Here is a 16,826-nt window from a genome sequence, read left to right on the forward strand (position 1 = left end):
CCAGAGGAAGAAAGGTTAGAAAAGACTAGAAAATTGTCAGGGCTCCAGCTCACCGGATCTTGAATCTTAGCTGGACTTTAGGCAGCAGATGCATGTCACTGGCCATTGTTTCTGAGGTAATCGGTGCATATACCCTGAAGCAGTGGGCTGAGAGATGTAAACAGATGAGAAGCGCATGATGGTGGGGCCAAGGGTCCAAATACAGGGACTAGCTCAGAAGGTGGGAGAAGGCAATGGCAACCCACTCCAGTACTCTTGCCTGGAAAACCCCACGGACAGAGGAGCCTGGTGGGCTGAGGGGTCGCACAGAGTCGGACACGACTGAAGCGACTTAGCAGCAGCAGCAGCTCAGAAGGCAGGCAATGATGTGTCTGTGAGGGAAGGAAGCACCTCTAACCCTACAGCCAGACAGAGCTGGGGATGAGTCTCATCTTCATGAACTATACAGTACAGAATAATCTCCAGCCTCTGGCACTGGATCAGTCATGCACCTTGACCCTGAAGCCAGAGTTTCCTTTATTGCCCTACTTAACCCTTGTAGCCCGCTTCCAACATAGGAGACCTGAAGCATTGTTGATTAGAGGCTAATACCTTCCAGGATCCCCTCCCTGTTCCTTATAAGCAGATGCTTTGCAGAAAACGGACCAGTTTCCTAAAATGTGCTCTGCTCTATTCTATGGCCCTCTCCCTGGAGTCTCTTGGCCCTGAGACACCAAGTGTTGATCTGCTGCTAATGATGCTTGCCTGTACAGTGTTCGAACTTGCTCACCCCTTGGAAGTTACTCTGGGAGACCTCCAAAGCCAGTTCTTTTCTCAATGCTTTTAAGAAAGAAGAAAGTTTACTAAGCAATGGTTTATGTGATTTTCAACTGCTAAAATATTTCAGTGACATAATAAATACTTGAAATTATCAGATGACTAAACGGTTAATGAATTTTAAAAATCCATCTGTTTGATTCAACAACAGCATTTGAGAGATCCCTTGATACCATGATGAAACATTATTCATAATACCATGTTTTGCTTAACCTCAGTGTTCTGAACCTCATACTGTTATTCATGTTATTACAATTCTGTGAGACTTGGGATCAGTCCTCTGGCTATGAGTCTTCTCTCTTCTCTAAATGTAGTTGCTAATCAAGTATGCTCCTTTTCCCTCTAAAATATATCACTTATGTGATTTAAATTTGCCATTACAAAAGGTTCTCATCTAGATATTACAGCTGCATGTTAGAATTATCTAGTTATAAAACTACTCTCATACAAATATTGCAACTAGATATATTAGACTTATGCCTATACTGCCTGAAGTTGTAAAGGCAAAATTACACACCATAGAGATTCTTACTGCCATTGACTTCCTTTCAAAGAAGGCTTCCTTACATGCTAGTAGAAACAGACCTCTGTTAGATAGAAGAGTAAATAATGTAAGATATGTAAGATATGAAGGCAGAACTGTCCCTAGGAGACAAGGGAGTCCCTAATGGCTGGCTTGGGTCAAGGTTCCTAGTAGTCTTGACAAGCCTTCCTTAGACACTGAAGAAGCTGGAGAGTTTCTTCCCCAACTTTCTGTCCATCTTCCTTCTGTCTCAGCTCTCCCAGCCCTATTCAACTCCCGCCTCACTCTTTTTCACAGGTGTTTCCTCTAATAGAATCCATATTTGATTGAATTCCATTTTGATGCCTGCTTTTCTGAGTACCCAGACTAACACCCATGTAATCAATAAAAGTTTTCATGTCTACCTGGCTTGCTGCTACTGCTGCTGCTAAGTCGCTTCAGTCGTATCCGACTCTGTGCGACCCCATAGACGGCAGCCCACCAGGCTCTGCCGTCCCTGGGATTCTCCAGGCAAGAACACTGGAGTGGGTTGCCATTTCCTTCTCCAATGCATGAAAGTGAAAAGTGAAAGTGAAGTCGTTCAGTCATGTCTGACTCTTAGCGACCCCATGGACTGCATCCTACCAGGCTCCTCCTTCCATGGGATTTTCCAGGCAAGAGTACTGGAGTGGGCTGCCATTGCCTTTCTGCTACCTGGCCTAAATCCATACTATATTTTATCACCCTCTTTCTCTTTCTCTCTCTGGTAATATGTTTGTGCATGCATGCTAAGTCATGTGAGTCATGTCCAACTCTGTGTGACCCTATGGACTGTAGCCTGCCAGTCTCCTCTGTCCATGAGATTCTCCAGGCAAGACTACTGGAGTGGGTTGCTATGCTCTCCTCCAGGGGATCTTCTCAACCCAGGGATGGAACCTGCATCTTGTATGTCTCCTGCTTTGGCAGGTAGGTTCTTTATCACTAGTGCTACCTGGGAAGGCCTAATATGTTCACAGTATTTTCTAATCGGGGATGACCCAGAGGGAGGATAAAGGGAGGAGGGAGGTGGGGGGGGCGTTCAGGAGGGGGAACTCATGTATACCCGGGGCGGATTCATGTCAATGTATGGCAAAACCAACCAATATAATATTGTAAAATAATTAGCCTCCAATAAAAAAAAAAATAAAGTTAAGTTTGAGACTCCATAAAAGTCTCAGCAAAAAAAAAAGGGTCTATGGTTTATATAGGTCAAGTTTATTGAGAACAGATCTATTTTTTAAACAAGTCTTAATTTGGTTATATTTGGTAAAAATGAGGGTGATTTTAGGGAGAAAACGATGTTTCAATAAATGTTAAATCCCAGTTTGTTAATGGCAGTCTACCAATGGAGGTAGTAAGACTCATTTCTTGGATAGTTCCTTGCTGTTATGTGATATTAATGTAAAACTTAATTGAATTCTTAAAGAACACCCTAAGTTTGTTTCTGAAGCTTATCTCAGTGATCTATCTTTGGATGAAGATCAGATGCCTCGTGACCTGCAACCAGGACTTAAAAAAAAAAAAAAAAAAAGGACATAATTTAAAGGACTGTCTCCAACCTGGATGGAAGGACTTTTTTCAGAACAAACTACACTACACCAGGATGAGAAGACGATGACATCAGAGGTAGACAGCTTGCCCAAGATGCTGGACCTGATTCATATGATCATTTATAATGTTTTCTTGACTTCTTAGCCCTCTGCATATAAATCAAATGCTTTTCTACCAAAAAAGTAAAAGCAACACATGTTCATTAGACAGAGTACAAGGAAGCATTTGTGGCTTGTACTCTTCTGTGCCACATTTTTGTTCCTGGTTCTGAGAACTCAGTAACAGTAGAAAATTATTTGTGTCATGAAAATCTGTCCTCCCCTCATGCCTGGGGAGCCACATTCAGAAGTCCATTCTCACAAGTTATTGACAAAATAAACTAGTCATTCATTGCCTAGCTGCCTGGAGTGTGGAGAATGTTGTTGTCAGTTGAGGGTTCACAGATGAAAAGAGACATCGAGTTCGCAGCTCAAATTTATGTTATAAGAAGGTGAAGACAATCTTAGTGAGGAACTGGAAAATCACTTCAATACACATATGAGCCAAACATTCTGCAGGATAACTGACAATAGGATCAAGAACTTTCCTGGCTGGGCATACTCCTCGGCCCAGCAATGCCCCTTAAATGAACTTATCCCCCAGGACTAATTAAGAATGTGCACAGATATTAGCTATCAAGCTGTTTGAATTATTCAGTACATTCAGTTAAGAGTCAACTTAAATCTCTAATAACATGAAGGTCTAAGTGATGCTCACCATGGAACACCTCATGACCATTATAAATAAGCTGGCCTGGGTTTTAGTGATATGAGAGCTAATTCATATAAAGGGCTGAGTGAAGAAGGCAGGTTATGAAACAGTATAACTTGTATAACAGGTTTTGTTTTTTATCATATAAATGCACAGAGGGAGACTGCAAACTGCGAGAGGAGTGACTGTCAGGAAGTGGAAATTTGGACACAGTCCTACCCACGGGAACACTGTGTAACTACCAAGGCACAGATAGGAGTTATCCTGCCTCAAGCCAAGGAATGCCCAGGACTTCTGGCAACCTGCAGAAGTTAGGGAAAAGGATTTGGTAACCAAACTGATGGATTCTGAAGGAATTGGGAGTTTTCTGAAGGAAGTAGCTTCATCAAGGGGATAAGGTGGTGGAATCGAGGGACCCTGGGCTTGCCTCTTCTCATGAGCACACCCAAACTGCAACTACCGAACAATCATCAGTAACAAAGACTGGAGGCTACCAAAGATGATATTCTACATCCAAAGAGAAAAGCCCAACAAGATGGCAGTAAGAGTGCACCGTTATATAATCAAACCCCATCCCCCCAGGTGAACGATTTACCTCTCATAAGTATTTAGATGGAAAAAATATCTTAAGGGAGAAAAATCTGTGGCTCTCACACAAAACCCACTTCCACACTTGTTATATTATTCTCAGTGTGGGCTGATGTTCATTTTCAACTTTTTTTTATAACAAATAAACAGTGATTACTAATTAATCAAAGTAATTAATGTACCTTATTAAGTTGTGATATGCAGTATATGATTTCAGTTAAATATTCAAAGGAAACAGTGTTTAAATTTGTCATTTCCAAACTCTCATTACATTGTTTTGTACTTAAAAAAAGTTTTGCAGGGAGTTTTTTCATATCCATTGAGAGTTCTAACTCCCCTCCCCACCCTCCAAATTCCTACTGTGCTAAGGAGGTAATCTAGGTATCAATGCCTTTTCATGGACTTTCCTAGATTTCTTTAGATGCTATCCGAAATACCTGTCTGGTTTTCCTTAAGGGCCAGAGTGGTTTGGTTTTTAGACAGAGACACAGATGGAGTATTTTATTGATGCCTCTGTGTGGGTGTTTGTGTTGGATTCCTTCAGTTCTGTTGCCGGGGGTAACAGGATGTAGGTGAAGTTACACTTTCAGGAGGAGATGGGCGCCCGTGCCAGCACCCTCATTAACGCTGTTTCTTCACTCTGCCCTGGCTTACCCACAGACCTCACCTCTGTGTCCCAGAGCCTACAGAGATGAAATTATCTGTTTAATCATCACGTGTGAATGCAACATGTAACTTACCCTTCTCTGAGAAGCAGCAACAATGGTACATCTAAAGGAGAATTTACTCTTAAGCTTGCAGTTTGTTCTTCTATATCCTTGAGTGGTGGATGGACAAGTGACTGCAACTGTCTTTTCCAAGTGCAGAGCTGGTGTGTGGCAAGGGTGCCAAAGCAGGCTGAAGACCAGGGGCTTTGGATCCTGACCCTCCTACCTCAGGCCCAAGGCACCCTAGGGGGCACCAGCATGGTAACCAGAAAACAAGGATCCAGACTTTGTCTGTCTGCCTTTCCCTTTTATTCATTTAGCAATACTATTGTTTTAGTTTTTAGGGTTTCTAGCTGAAAACAGAGCAGAAAGGCTTCTTTGTAAAAACAAAACCCATAAAACCAGACTCATTCTGATTTTCCATATCCTACTTTTCTAGATTGTTTAAAAATCCCCTTTGATCACAAAAATTCTTCTGCAAACAGTAAAGATCTTTGAAATATTCATTCCTCTTGCTTTCCTCTTTAGAAGCATTATAGTTTTAATCACATTTTGAAAAACTGCTCACATCCTAACCACCAACTGAAATAAAACATATTGTAAAAAAAAAAATTGGGTGTTTTGTTTGTAATATGGCATTTATTTTTCAATGCACATATTAGGTCAAATTGTAAGAACAAAAGCATCTTTGCCCTAGTGGAGCTCTCACAGAGTTTGCACACAGTTTACTCTCAATATGATAAGCTTATTTGACCAGCTTTCTTATATCTTCCATATCGAAGGGCATACCTACCACTATGGTTTGTAGTGACTTAAAAAGAAAAATTGAAGCATATCATTAAGAAAAATGCTGCGTGTCTATGAAGATGTGTCTATGAAGAGGACTGTGGTTGTTAAGGCAAGGGGTGTGTGGCCTTTTATAGGCTGTCTGGGTGATGCCTGGCCTCACTCTGAGATGAAGTCCCCATTTCAGAAAGCAGTTGGCTCATGCTCGTTTTGGGTTTGTGCTCTTCGGAGCACTCCTAGCTTTGATGTTCTTCTTGGGGCTGGCTGGTTTGGGAGCAGGTGGCTTCCCCTTGGGCTTCGGGGCGTTACTGCGACTGGTGCGCCCTGCTGTTCGCTTCTTGTCCTGGGCTGTCCTCTGCTGTTCCTGCAGCCTCTCTTCCCACTGCTGGGAAGCAATGTATACATGTGACCATCAAATATGTCTCACCTCTTCATGCTATTAAACTAATATCCAAAATAATGCGCATTTTCACTGTAATATACTCATCAAGGCATGCATGATTACCATTGCTACTCTACCCTGTGATGTTGAGCATGTATCCTGTAACAGGTGCTTTGGAAAGCACTGGATATATATGGTGATGTCTTGACATGCATTTATTTCACTGAAACAACAGCCCTTCTAGGTAGACACCATTGTCATGACCAGGAAACAAGCATTATGATGTTATTTTCAGAGCCAACAAAGTCCGAGCTGGGATTCAAATTTACCAGCCTAACTCCACAGCCTAAGGCCCTCTGTTGTTGTTCAGTTGCTCAGTCATGTCCAACTCTGTGACTCATGGACTACGTGGAGCATGCCAGGTTTCTCTGTCCTTCACTATTTTCTGGAGTTTGCTCAAACTCATGTCCATTGAGTTGGTGACACCATCCAACCATCTCGTCCTCTGTCATCCCCTTCTCCTCCTGCGAAGGCCCTAATGTATGCAAGTTTTCCCATAGGCCCTCTAATGCAACTTTCCTATATAGTCAATCATTCTTAAAAAGCTTTGCCAAGGCTAAAAGCAGAAATGGATCCAGCCTCACTAGGAAGTTTGGGTTTCTTACCACACTTATACGTTCACCTAACTCGTTACATCTGAAGGAAGATGGAAGCCCCACCCCATTTAGTAATCCACTCATGTGTTAGCTACCCAGAGCTGATGAGAAATGCCATTCTAGACAGTTGAGATTCCATGACAGAAAAAGAATTTACTCTTTAAATATGAAAATGTCTAAGAAAAAAATGAAAAAGAGTACTCAAATAGATGTTGCTTTTCATTATAACACATATGTCCCTACTTTATGTCAGAGTATAAAAATGAGACCACAACCATAGGTCACGCAGTAAAAATACAATGAAATGAAAAACACAGTCCCCACCCTCCTAGGGCACAACTCTAGTCCTAAAATAATAAACTTATTACTGTGCAATGTTACACCATGGTGATATTTTCATATTCTTAATATTGTATTGGAGTATTCGCTGCCAAAGTGAATGACCCAGTTATGATTCTTGAAAGCTTTCTTTCCTCTCAACAATCTCAGTTTTCAAGGTGGACTTACCTTCTAGATTGATTCTTCTAATCTACTGTAGTCTTGGAAACCAGATAACCAACTCTGCTAGAATTTTCTGTTCAGTAAGACAAAGTGTGCTCCTGAGAAGCTCATGAGTGTTTAGCTTAGATGCAGCAGCCGTGTTTGGGCCTGTTATTTAGAAAAGGACTCAGTAGAAGAGGTTGTGTTGAAACTACCTTCTCCATGCATGCAAGCACGCTCAGTTGCTCAGTCGTATCCAACTCTTTTGTGACCCCATGGACTGTAGCCTGCCAGGTTCCTCTGTCCATGGGATTCTTCAGACAAGAATACTGGAGTGGGTTGCCATTTACTCTTCGAGGGGATCTTCCCAACCCAGGGACTGATCCCATGTCTCCTGTGGCTCCTGCACTGGCAGGCAGATTCTCTACCACTGAGCTACCTGGGAAGCCCACCTTCTCCATGCTGCTGCTGCTGCTAAGTCACTTCAGTCGTGTCCGGCTCTGTGTGACCCCATAGACAGAAGCCCACCAGGCTCCCCCGTCCCTGGGATTCTCCAGGCAAGAACACTGGAGTGGGTTGCCATTTCCTTCTCCAATGTGTGAAAGCGAAAAGTGAAAGTGAAGTCGCTCAGTCATGTCCAACCCTAAGCGACCCCATGGACGGCAGCCTACCAGGCTCCTCCATCCATGGGATTTTCTAGGCAAGAGTACTGGAGTGGCTTGCCAGTGCCTTCTCTGCACCTTCTCCATAAATTAGTATTAATATACACTCTCCCCTTGCTCAAGAATTTTCATTCCTGCAAACTAAGAGAACACAGGCAGTCGCAGTATCTTTTCTGAACTGGGTAACACAAACTCTCCTGCATATATCTAAACATATTTTAAGGAAAAGGGATGCTTTTAAAATCCAAACCAATAACCTGATTTCTTTAGTTCTGAAATGATTTCACGTCTCTGGGCAGAAAATTATTCTAACTCCTCTAACTGAGTGACCAATTTTTCTATGATGTTACTGTTAAATTATGGATTTGACCACAGAAGTATTACCTTTTGTATATGATTTATTTTGACAAAAGTCTTGAAATTATCTTAAATACAGGGAAAGAATCTTCTCTGTACAGTGACAGTGTGAATTTCAAAAGCAGGTATTCACACCCATATATGTCTGTATTAATACCACTGGATATTAATTCTGTTGAAGCACCTGACTGCTAAACAAAGTAAATATAATACAATAAAGAAAGCAATAAATAAATTTAATCTGGAAATGTTAAAAACCAGTAGATCAGTATTGAATGCAACCAAATCACCTTTGAAACTAAAGAGAAATTTATGATAAAAACTCCAAATGAGAAAAGTTATTCTCTTAATTACCTATTTAAAAGGTAAATACTGCTACTGTTGCTGGTTCCAATCATAGCTTAGCTGGAGCTGGGTATGGCAACCCACTCCAGTATTCTTGCCTGGAGAATCTCCAGGAACAGAGAAACCTGGCGGACTACGGTACACAGGGTCACAAAGAATCAGACAGGACTGAGCGACTAAGCACAGTACATGATAGCCTAGAGATGAAAGAATGTGAAGAATTCCCAAATACATGCATTTAAATCCATATTTATGAATTCCTAATTATACTTACTATGGATCTTTTACTGAGTTGGTCTCTCCACTTTTCAACTAAACAATTTTCAAGAAGCATCATCCTGAAAAAAGTAATTTATCTTAATAAGCAATGCTAATTATGAAAGTAAAAATTTCAAAAATACAGAAGTTCAAAAATATAAAATACAAAAAATTATAAAAACCAAAATTATTCACTAACCATTAGCCCCACAAGTCCCCATTTATATTTTACTAATATTTTCTTTCAGTGTATTTATTTTACTAATATTTCATATTTTATTATATCACACTGTACATTTAGATCATAATGTATATTTCCTTTCAGCATTGTATGCATTTTCTTATATACCTGAAAAATTAAAAAAATATAACTTTCCTAACTATATAAATTATAACTATGGATATCCATAATATATTTAACTATTTCTTTATGGTTGAACCTCCCTTTTGCTTAGCTATTATCATCAGCATTGCACTGAATATCACTAGTGTACACTGCTAATTATTTCCTTAAGATAGATTTATGAAAGCAGAAATCTGGGCTTGAAGAGTATGTATTTTTTTCTTAAGGTTTTCAATGCATAGTGCTAAATTATTTTCAAAATGGTTGAACTGTCATTTAATTCACCAACATTAAGACTAGGTAAGAATGGAATCTTGCTTATATTTGGGTTGGAAAATTAAGGAGGTAAATATTTTAATGTTTATTTACTATTTGTACTTCTTTTAGAACTTTGTATAGACTTTATACACGCATTTCTATTTGGTAATCAATGTTTTAAATATTGAGTTATACGTAAATTTATACTTACTTTTTATAGAGTAAGATCACTATCTTTTGTTACACCCATTGCAATAATTTTTTTTGTCTTTCTCTTTCTAAAAAAAATTTTTTTGGCTGCCTGGCACACAGGATCCTTTACAGACCAGGGATTGAACCCATGCCCCCTGCAGTGGAAGTTTGGAGTCTTAACCACTGGACCTCTAGGGAAGTCCATGTCTTTCTCTTTTTATTTTTGATTTTAATATGCACAGTATTGTCATCAGATATGTGCACTGATATTTTTCCTCATAATTTCTTACATTACTTTTATGTTTACAGACTACTTTATTTTTCAGGTAGTACACATTTATTTACTGAACTTTATCCTTTTTGATTAAGTTTTAAAAATATTTACTTTTTTAATCCATTTGAAATTTATTGAGTACAAAGTAAAAACACATACTATTTTTCCAAGTAAAGCTATTTGCAACATTTACTAAACAACAGTTTAATTTCTATTGATTTGCCACATCTCTTTCATAATAGAAGTTCTTGCATGCATTATAATCTGTTGCAAGATTTTCTTCTCTGCTTTATTTATCTACATGTCTACTGTTGCACCACATGACTTGAACAAATATAGCTTTATACTAACTTTGCTCATGACATAAGGCACATTTTCTCTCATCCTTCGATTTTCAAAATCTCCTTTACAAGTCCTTACCACTTTATTCTTCCAAACGATCATTAGCATTATTTGTGAAGACATAAATCTCAATCATCCAAAAGATGTTTACTAGGATTTTGATCAGGATTACACTATCTATAATCTAACAGGGAAAATGACACAAAGGCTGTTATTTAATCCGTGTATTGTCTATTCACCTGTTCAGCAATCCGGCACATCCTCAGAGCTGCTTCTAGTACTGGAGCATATATAAGCATCATAGAAGAGATGGGCCCAGAAACAGTCATTCAAAGTTCATTCATTCAATGTCTTAAGAAAGACAAGATATAAGCAGTAAAACAGCTTTAAAGTCAAAGAGAACAAGGAAGTGTGAAGAAGGTACTAAGTACTGATAGACTGAAGAATAAGAAAGTATTCAAGTGAAGTCAGTATCAAAAAGTGTTTTTTTGGAGAAATAGAATCTTGAGCTGTATCCAGAAGGAACAGGAACGTTATTAATGGCAGAGAATCAAAAGGAAGACTTTTAAAATAAAAATGAGTAGTTTTGCTAGAGAAACGAAGTGAAGCAAGTTATGGGGCTCTTTCTGGAACCTGTGCTGAAGTGTTTGATTTTTATATTTTAAGGACTTCATATGTTGTAAGGATATATATAAAAAGATGTTATGGAAAGATAAGTGAGGAGACACACTCCCAGCTGGAGAGATGCATACAATACATGTGTGTGAGTGTGTATATGTGTTTACATGATACTCTAGTAAACAAAGGTAAACTAAGTGTGGAACTGTGTTTCAAATGGCCATCTTGTCTTGATTTGTAATTTATTTAAAAGGTCTTAAAAATTCAGTATTTGCTACAATAAGATTGATTTGAAAAGAACTGGTTTTACTCAGTTTATTTGCTTATAAGTTTCTGAAATCAGGTAATAAATTCTGAAATTGATTTTTAAAGAGTCCACTGAAATACTCATATTTTCATTTTTCCTTAATTCTCTGAAGAATTAACTGATGTTTAGGATATATGATATCCCAATCAAGCCATCTATTAAAACTGAGTTTTTTAAAAAGTGCTGTTTTTTCTTTAAGCAAACAAACTAGGACTTCTAAGTGGGATTCATGATTTTCCTAAGCTGTGTGCAGTTTTTTTCTGCCCCTCTGTGCCTACCGTGAACGCCACTCGTAACACATGATGAGAACATCTTGATGAGGCAGGATGTGTGGACACTGGCAGGAAGAATTCGTAATAAGAGGGACTTGAGTCCGAGGGATGGGTGATGAGGACTTGAAGATCTCTTTCACATCCACCACTGTTGTTACTTCATTACAGCCACTCCTCTGCACAGCTTTTATTTTTGCATGAATGACTGCAATTGAAAAATCGATTTAAGTGTTGCTGAAGCTTTGGAGAGAAATATGGATGGTGTATTCCTGCCAACTCTGAGCCTCTCTTAAAGAATCACTCCTGTAATTATGGTCATGTCCAAGCTGCCCGAATGCAGGCAAAAAAGCCCACACAATCATATGCTAAATGTAAGGCCTCCCATATTGTCAACAATGTCTTAAAAGTTCTGAATCGTGCTGCAAGATAGAAAAGGAAATTCACAAACGGGCTTACTCTGGGATCTGTCTTTGGGTCAGTGGCTGTTCCACATGGGGCTACAGATAGAGTTTCAATACAGAACCCCATGGATCCTTCTCAGCCCTAAAATTCTATAATTCTATGATGAGGGTTTTTTATGGGGGGGCAGAGGGAGGAACATCAGGAAATTTAGTTACATAGAAGGTTGACTAAATTTTGTAGAAATAATCCTGTCTTGGCTTTCTATTCTGTCCTGTAATGATTTGAAGTGAGAATCATTTATTCTCAGATTCAGAAGGCACCTGAAAGTTTGTGTGGTTCAATCACCCATCTGCTGCTTGAACTATTCCAGAGAAAGTTGTTACAGTCCTATCATTCTCATGCAGGAAGGAGTCTCTGAAGATGACTGTTCTCAATTCTTTAATTTCCCAAACTGCCAAAGCAGGGTCCGTGGTGGGCAGAGGTGGACCTGTTATTACAGATGACTGGTAATGTCACTAGGTCTGATCATGCTTGCAGTTCTGACCTCCTTGGTCCCTTATTATTGCCACCTGCCATGGAGTTGTAATCAGCCTAGGATGGATCTGTCTTGGACTCCATCCTAGGAAGCTGGTTTATGAAGAAGTTAAATAATTTAAGTAGAAAATAGTTTCATTATCAATGTGGTTACAAAGCAACGATGCCTCAGAGAACAGCATGACAGTGAAACTCAGACTGCTACTAAGTAACTAAGGCTGGATGCTGCCAGACAAGGGACTCAGTGGATCAGAATAAGATGATATCTACATATAACAGGTTTAAAAAACAGTAACAAGAAGCTACTAGAAAAGATAGTGTTTGCTTTTTTTTTTTCTGGTTGAATTACCCATTTTGGCTATGTGTGGTTCTCAAATATAACAACCTAAATAAGAGGTTATTTTTTCAGACTTTTATAGTGCCATGATCTTCCTGCTTTTATGTGGGTTGTATAATACAAAGGTTCCTATGATATAAAATTTCAGTTTGAAATATGGAAAACTAAGTTACCAAATAAAACAAACATTTTTACTCAAATAGTTTCCATTATTTCAACAGAAATAATTTAAGAAACACATAAAAAACCCATGAAATAGCCCAAAAAGATATTTTAAAGGAACACATTTTAAATTAAATTTACTTTAAAATTATGATACTAGAATTAAATTCACTGAAAACATTCAAGACAGCATGATTGACTTATTCTTGGAAGAAAGTGCTGACTGGGTCTTTCAAATAAGAGGAGAGCATTTAAACTATGCTAATACTTACAGCCATAGGTTTTGTGATTAACATATTCCCAAAGTTTTTTAAAAAGTGTTTCTTTAAGTAAAAAGATACGTGTGCACATCTTAATTCTTTGGTCTCTGGGCCTCAGGTCAAATCCACAGATCACTTAAGCATCCTTTCCACAGCAGTGAAACTTTTTTTCCTGTCCCCTCCCACTGCTGCCCTAAGGCCCTGTGGTGAAACCATAAGAGAAGTGAGATGATGTCCTGGCTGACAGAACTTCTGGACCAATAGGACAATTAGGATCAGGATGTCACACTTGTAATCTGATTCACAGCACTGCCCTCACCCATATATTTTACTTTTTTTTTTACTTGATTTACCCAGAAAAGCAAGATATATTCACAGTTGTTATTGTGCCATCTAGGACCCACATGACTGAGAGAAATCACCAACCCGCTTTTTCACTTCATGACTAGCAGACCTGGCTGTGTCATGTGCCAAGTCCCCAAGCCAATGGATTCAGCAGATGATTTACCGTAACTGTAGTTTTTGCTTAGATACGTCGCCAGGGTTGGCTTCACCTTTTTGCACTTGCACCGGTCTAAAGAAGACAAAACAAAGACAGAATGTTGAAAAAAGGTTTAGAAGTCACTCTGGAGAGAAGAAAGAGGTGGAGCCTTGAGGCTATCGAACTTACCTGGGCTTAGGCGTTTACAGTCAATGTCAAGAGGCCTTTCCTGTACCATCATGTCTGGAGTGATGTCTATCCACTTAACGTCTGAAAAACACACAGGGACACATGGTGTGGTCAGTGATTTGGCCTGTTCACCCAGCTGGAGTAAGGAATCATCTGGAGACACTGACTAACACAGCAGCACACACAAACACACACAAATCCTAAATAGCAAAAATTACATGTGACTGTCAACGGCTTCTTCCATATAGACTCTTTGGGCTTAGGAAAGAAGACTTATGACTGAGACTGCTTATCCAGAACAAACTGAAGTAAAGGCACATCCATTTAAACTGGTTGATACACACAGCCAACCTGGATTTATCCAACATTTATCCAACCTGGATAAATTACGTCATTCCCTCCTAAATCTATTTCAAAATGTTGATTTTCCAAGTTGACAATTTACACTAATCAAAATAACCAAAATAGTCCCCAATTCCCACCTCACATTTTGCAGAAACAGTCCAGAGCTACCCCCCAAAGAAGCATAACCCTGTACCCTGTATCATTTCTATAATTAAAGCAATAAATGTTTTTTTTTTTCTAAAACTGAATTAGAGAGGAGCTTCAATTTCCCCCCTTCACTTCACTTCTCCTCCTCCACGTTTTGGGCAAGGCTCTGAGGTATAACTTCAGAAACTACACTAAAGCAACACCATAATTTCTTTAAATGTGTAGCAACTTGAGTCAGGGATAAAAGGAGGCAAAAATATTCTTAGGTTTTATTTCAAGAAGTGGATTGAAACCTGCCTCTTCTTCCTAGAAAAGCAGCAAAAAGACTAAAGAGAAGAGAAGGAAGTGGTGGTTGAGTTCGAGTTAACTAAGATGCCACAGACGCTGGCATTGGGTCAAAGACCATGAAGCAGACATCACAGTTTTCCAGGGCAACTAAATTTATAAACTGTACTCCTGGTGGGAAGTGACAACTAGCACTGCTTTTTCAGAAAGAGCTTTCAAGAGCTAACGTAAACGGAGAATCCTCGTAGGAGTGTTTTATTTATTAAATGATACATAAAAAGTGCTGAAAGTGGGTTCAGACCCAACTGTCACCGCTATTACTATTTTATTACTACAAAGAAAAAAGTCTCTAGTGTCACCTATCTAAGCAAAATCGCCCGTCCCTCTTTATGGGAACATGGTGTTCTTTAGCTCCCGAAATTCCTGTGGAGAAAGACTTTTCCAGAAGTCAAGTCACCAGCCCTTCCCACCTCCTCCTATTCGCCTAAGCAGAATGGGGGGCTGCCCGACCACTCACTGGCAGCTGTCGGGGTGTCTGTCGGGTTCTCACGTGGCAGTGACAGTCCAGAGTGCCTCCTCATCCCCACCTCCCGCCTCGGTCCTTCCCCGAGTCTCACCGTCAGGGAGGTCAGTGACAATGGCCTCAGGCGAGATGCACACACCCCGATCGTAGACAGGCAGCTCATCGCAGGCCAGGCTCTCAGGCCAGCTGTGGTTGTACATCTTCATGAGGGGCTCGCAGTCGTCACGCGCGCGCTGGCACACCGACTTGCACGGCTTAATGGGGTCGTGCAGGAACTCCAGGGTGCAGATGGGCGCGTACATGGCACAGAGGAAGAAGCGCAGCACCGCGCTGCAGTTCACGTCCACCAGCTCCTCGTACTGCTCGATGGCCAGGATGGCGTTCTCCTGCGTGCTGTGGTGCAGGTGATTGGGCATCCGCGTGATGTTCCAGGGCATGTGCCGGCACATGGGGATGCGCACCGCCTCGCAGGGCGCGCCGCGCACGCCCAGCGCCAGGCGCAGCCCCAGGCACAGCGCGGTCAGGATGGAGAGGAGCATGGTACTGCCCTCCCGCGCCGCCATCCCAATAGACAGAATGCCCCCCCTAGTCTTTCTTTCTCCCTTCCCGAAGGAAGAGGTCCTTTAGGGCACAGGGGATGTGCTCTCCCCAAACTCCCGTGGACAGCAGTGCACGGCCTCTGGGGCCGGCCGGGGGTATCCGCAGTCCGGCGCGCGCGGCACGAGCAGCGCCAGCCCTCAGCCTCCCCGGAGCGAACCCGCCCTGGCAATTCCAGTCCCCGGCCGGGCAGCTCCGAGCGCAGCCAACCCCGGCCATTGCCGGACCTATTTATCCCGACACCTCCCCTGACGTGGGCTCGGAACGCTCCCTTGGCAGCTGCAGGCTCGGCGCGGGCTCCCCTTCGGCCGCCCCACCCCCCCAGCTCTCTCTTGCAGAAGCGGTGACATCATCTGCTCCGGGCCGCAACCCAGGGCTTGAATCCTGCATTCCCCCAAAGTCCCTCCTTTTTAGTCTGGCCAGTCCTTTTTCTTCAGACCAAGAAAAAGAGCCTCTGGCAGTCATTTTGGACTTCGGATCCAAGAAGGTGCAAGATACGATTTCAAGAGAGGGAAGGACCGTCTTTCGAATCAAAGCTGAACTTTGCGCCCTCTGCCTTTTGGGTTCCCCAACTGTGAAGCTGGAGGGAAATAGGAACTTCTGCTGCTCTTTACCTCTTCAACGTACTTGCTTTCTCCAGTAGGGGGCATGAGAAGCGCCAAGCGGTGAGACGTGTGGGACCAGGAGAGTGCAGTTGGAAAAGGATGGACACATTATATAAGCAAACCGCCCCCTCCCGGCCCTGAGCTGTATGGAATTTGTTTTGTTATTACTGTCGTGGCTAGTAGACATTACTTTGGGCTCAGGTTTTTTCCAGAATGGCCTTTGATCTGTACCTGCTCCAGGAAAAGAACTGACCGAAGGTGTCACAGCATCTTCCAGTTTGAGAAATGTCTTCCGTCTAACATTTCTCCCTATTTTTCCTACTCCTAGTTCCTCTTTTCAACTTGACCGAAAGCAGAAAGCCAAGACGACTTTGATATCACAATCTGAAAGATTTTTTTCCTCCTTTATGCCAAGTGATTTCCAATCCAGCTGTCTAACATCTTGATTTACTTGGAAACTTAAATGAAGTAAGA

The 16,826-nt window shown here is 41.1% G+C and overlaps 1 protein-coding gene across 1 annotated transcript; it reads right to left on the bottom strand.

Moving 5' to 3' along the window:
• Nucleotides 1-3,397: 3,397 nt before the first annotated feature.
• SFRP4 (secreted frizzled related protein 4) lies at nt 3,398-16,043 on the bottom strand. The gene is made up of 6 exons (XM_055420797.2): nt 15,245-16,043; nt 13,851-13,931; nt 13,689-13,754; nt 11,492-11,690; nt 8,896-8,959; nt 3,398-6,124 (listed from the first exon to the last, which is right to left on the bottom strand). Exons 1-6 carry the CDS (start codon nt 15,711-15,713, stop codon nt 5,939-5,941), a joined length of 1,065 nt encoding a protein of 354 aa, XP_055276772.1. The 5' UTR covers nt 15,714-16,043; the 3' UTR covers nt 3,398-5,938.
• Between the last annotated feature and the right edge of the window lie 783 nt (nt 16,044-16,826).

Source organism: Moschus berezovskii, chromosome 3 (genome assembly GCF_049115385.1).
Source record: "Moschus berezovskii isolate FMDL1 chromosome 3, NW_MosBer_1.0, whole genome shotgun sequence".
NCBI lineage: Eukaryota > Metazoa > Chordata > Mammalia > Artiodactyla > Moschidae > Moschus > Moschus berezovskii.

What these genes read in the sequence shown, in the direction of transcription:
- SFRP4 (XM_055420797.2), bottom strand. Translation starts at nt 15,713, where the DNA reads ATGGCGGCGCGGGAGGGCAGTACCATGCTCCTCTCCATCCTGACCGCG. An exon ending in TGTCACTGACCTCCCTGACG is followed by an intron (nt 13,932 to 15,244) that starts GTGAGACTCGGG and finishes TGTGTTTTTCAG; the next exon opens with ACGTTAAGTGGATAGACATC. An exon ending in AAGCAAAAACTACAGTTACG is followed by an intron (nt 11,691 to 13,688) that starts GTAAATCATCTG and finishes TTTCAATTGCAG; the next exon opens with TCATTCATGCAAAAATAAAA.